The sequence below is a fragment of the Artibeus jamaicensis genome, unplaced genomic scaffold (genome assembly GCF_021234435.1).
Source record: "Artibeus jamaicensis isolate MK-2021 breed Jamaican fruit bat unplaced genomic scaffold, CSHL_Jam_final scaffold_369, whole genome shotgun sequence".
In the NCBI taxonomy this organism is placed as follows: domain Eukaryota; kingdom Metazoa; phylum Chordata; class Mammalia; order Chiroptera; family Phyllostomidae; genus Artibeus; species Artibeus jamaicensis.
In genome coordinates, this window is record NW_026522042.1 from 14,142,681 (window position 1) to 14,146,309 (window position 3,629).

The following is a 3,629-nucleotide window of genomic DNA, read 5'->3' on the forward strand; positions in this document are numbered from 1 at the left end:
GGATAATATCATCTATATAAAAAACCCAAGAATGTCAACAGACAGGTTATTTGTGCTCTTTCTTTTATAAGGACACCAGTCCTATGAGATTAGGACCCTGCTCTTATGACCTCATTTAACTTTCATTGTCTCCCTCAGGCTCTATCTTGAAATGAAGACATGTTAGGGGGACAAGCTTCAACATATGCACTTTTGAGGGGACACAATTCAGTCCTTAACAGCCAGGTTCACAAGTTCATTGTCTATTGTACAAAACCACCCCAAAACTTATTCTCTTAATGGAATAATAATCCAATATTTCTCACAATTCTACGGGTTGGCCACGTGTTTCTTCTGGTTCACATGGTATTGGCGACAGTTTTGACACTTTTTCCACCAGCACAGAACATGACTGACTGTCCTTCCAGACTTCAGTAGTAGTTCCCACCTGCCAACCCATAATTTTTCAACTTCCACTGGCAGCCTCCTTGCTGCCCCGGGAGCCTCAATCCACTAGCCAGTCCAAAGGCCACGTCACAGGGATCAGGTTTTGATTACAGAGCACTTCATTTTTAGGCACCATTTTCTCCTTCAACTAGCCTTTGTTGTGGAATAAAACACCCCCAAGTTTAATGGCTTAAATCAACAAGAGTGCATCATTTCCTGAAATTCTGGGTCGGCCAGGCAGCCCTCTGCTGCTTTCACGTAAGCTCACACGTGCAGCTGGGCTCAGCCGGCAGGTCAGGCTGTCTGGGTGCTGAATGGTGCTGGGACAGCTGCACTTCTCGTCCCATGTGTCCTTTCATCCGGGCTTCATTATGCCATGGTGGTCTCAAGGCAACATTCCAAGAGCATGAAGGCATACACTACATCGCGCTATGTGTCCCAGACTCTGGGACTTCCAAGATGTTACCCTGGCCACACCCTATTGGATAAAGCAAAGGGCAGAGCTAGCCCAGATTCAAGAAGTCGGAAAAGAGGCTTCACCTCTTCCCAGAAGCTGCAAAGACTCTGTGGCCGTATTCAATTTACCGCAGAAAGTTGTGCCGTGTTCCTGGATGAAAGGACTCAGTATCATAAAGATGTCAGTTCCATCAAATAAATCTGTGCAGTCAGTGTCACACCCATCAAAACCCTCACAGGGTGTTTCAGGGAGCTGGACAGTGTGTCCCTCAATTTCACACGGGGCAGCAAGGGGCTCAGAGTCACCAACGCAGTTTTGAAGAAAGGACTGGTCCTCGCAGTTATCTAGATTTATGACGAAACTGTGGCAACAGCCATTCCAGGAGCAATCCACTGGAAGTCAACACTACATACTGCAGAAATGGGATGTAGCTCAATCCGAGCAGCGTTATGGAGCAGTTTACTGTTCTGATTTAATAAAGTGAAAATACAAATCCGAGATGTGCAAAGCAATTCTTCCAGCTTTATTAAGATACAATTGACACACATAACATATAGCATATATGTCAAAATACAGGGTCCAGCAGAAGTAACACCTGCTCAAGTGTGGTTGCTAGGGTAATAACAGGGGGGCAATAATTTAAATTTTAATTTGAACATTTCACCTAAAATGTCATGTGGTGTGCTTGAGTGTGATGTTGTTGTGTTACAGAATTACATGCTTATAAAAGATTTTGTAATAAAAAGGGACGTTATTTGTGCCAGAGCCTGTATATCTTGCAGTATACCTTTGCAGTATATCTTTTTATCTATATATAAAATCACTTTATATATTGCAAAATGATTACCACCCTAGCTTTGGCTGACACCTTCATCCTGTCACATAATCACCATTTCTTTTTTGTGGTAAGAACATGTAAGATCTATTCTCTCAGTAAGTTTAAAGTATATAGCACAGGGTTATTAACTGTAATCACCACGCTGTCCTAATATTAGGTCCCCAAAACTTATTCACCTTATACCTGGAAATTTGTGCTCTTTAACCAACATCCATCTCCTTATTCCCCTCAGCCCCCAGTCCCTGGCAAACACCATTCCAGTCTCTATGGCTTTGACTCTTTTAGACCCCACATACGAGGGATGCCATGTATTGTAGTATTTATCTTTTTCTGCCTGACTTAAGTCACTTAGAATAATTCCAGGAAAAAATGTCACGGTGTGCATCCCTGTTGAGCTCTATCATAAAATGCCCTTAGATACAGCCTTTCGCTTTCAGTAAAAGCTTCGTGTGCCTGATTTCTGTCTCCATTTTTTAAGACCATAGAAGAGTTCATGCTTGATGAAAATTTGGAACTGAGTGCATACTCAGGATGTGTGTTTGGAACTGGAAGGAGTTTGAAAGTGGACATTGTAGAATTCCAAAACCTGTTAGAGTGAGAAGGGCAAGTCTGTTGAACTCGGGAAGGAATGAAATGCCCATAAGCAGTTAACACTTTTTTCTGAACCACACATACCAGCAGATACCTACATATAAACACACATTTAAAAAAGCCTCCTATTATTTTATAAAACAAAAGCCAATGTTAGTGTAGGGGAGTACAAATTGCAGAAAACTAGAAGTCCGTGGAACAGAAGCAGTCGGCGGACAGAGACAGGAGGACACGCCCCTCGGGGCGGGGCTACTTGGTAAAGGCCGCCACCACCGCCCACAGGACCTCGCTGGTGCTGGCCTTCAGACACTCCACCTCGGGGTCCAAGTCGAGGAGCTGCCGCACCCTCTTGGTGGCTAAGTCGTACTGCTCGTCCAGAAGGGGGGCGAATGCGTTCTCCAGCACGTCCGAGGCGTGGGCCAGGTAAATGAGGGCCAGCAGGCGCTTGTCCATGCGGTGAGGGTCGTTCACCCACTTGTCCAGGACGGCCTCCTGGACCTTCTTGATGAGGCGCTGCTTAATGTTGTTGTTGGTGAGGGGGTGTGTCGTCATGTCAAAGAGGAGGAAGTTCTGCTTCTCGGTGGTCAACACGCCCTTTTCTACCAGGATCTCCATTGTTCTTCCATGTTTCATAACTGATAATGCGATTCTAGGGGATTTATGTCTCACTGACCAAAAGCTTTTAAAAGTTAGAGGAGAATCTCAGTCGTTATTTTCTTTCTTTGTGTTTAAAATATGAAGAGCAAAGCGTGTTCGTTGTAGCTGGTGTGTTTCTAGAGGAGCAGCCCGTGTTCCCAGAACGTGAGCCCCTCGTGGGACAGCACTCATGTTCTATTCATCTCTGCAGCCCTGGCCCCAGGTATTGTCCTGGAACATGGTACTTGCTCGATAAACACTTGGAAAAGAGAATGAATTAGACTATTCTAATACGCAAATTAGAACAGATTGCTGATCATTTTAGTATGAGATAGAAATGAGCCAATTTGTGAAATGATAATTCCTGGCACATTTCTATTGACATAAAGATGTCAGTAAGTAGCCAAAGAATAAGCGAGAAGGGTTTATTTTTTTTTAATAAGCACTTTAAAAGGTTTACAAGAAAGTTATGGAGGTAGACTTCCCATACCCAGTTTCCCCACTAGTACATTTGTCACAGTTAATGAAACATACGGATACAGGACTGCTGACTGAAGTCCGCACAGTGTTCAGGTTTCCTTAGTCTTTGCCTGATGTTCATTTTTTGGCTCCAGGGTCTCATCTACGTAACCCCATTACTTTTACGCATTGTCCCCCTAGGCTCCTCCCGGCTGTGACCGT

At 44.2% G+C, this 3,629-nt stretch overlaps 1 protein-coding gene across 1 annotated transcript; it reads right to left on the bottom strand.

Annotated features, from left to right (window-relative positions):
- Positions 1-2,432: 2,432 nt before the first annotated feature.
- Positions 2,433-2,942, bottom strand: LOC119037013 (Golgi phosphoprotein 3-like). Its single transcript, XM_037129035.2, has one exon. It carries the CDS (start codon positions 2,925-2,927, stop codon positions 2,562-2,564), a length of 366 nt encoding a protein of 121 aa, XP_036984930.1. The 5' UTR covers positions 2,928-2,942; the 3' UTR covers positions 2,433-2,561.
- Between the last annotated feature and the right edge of the window lie 687 nt (positions 2,943-3,629).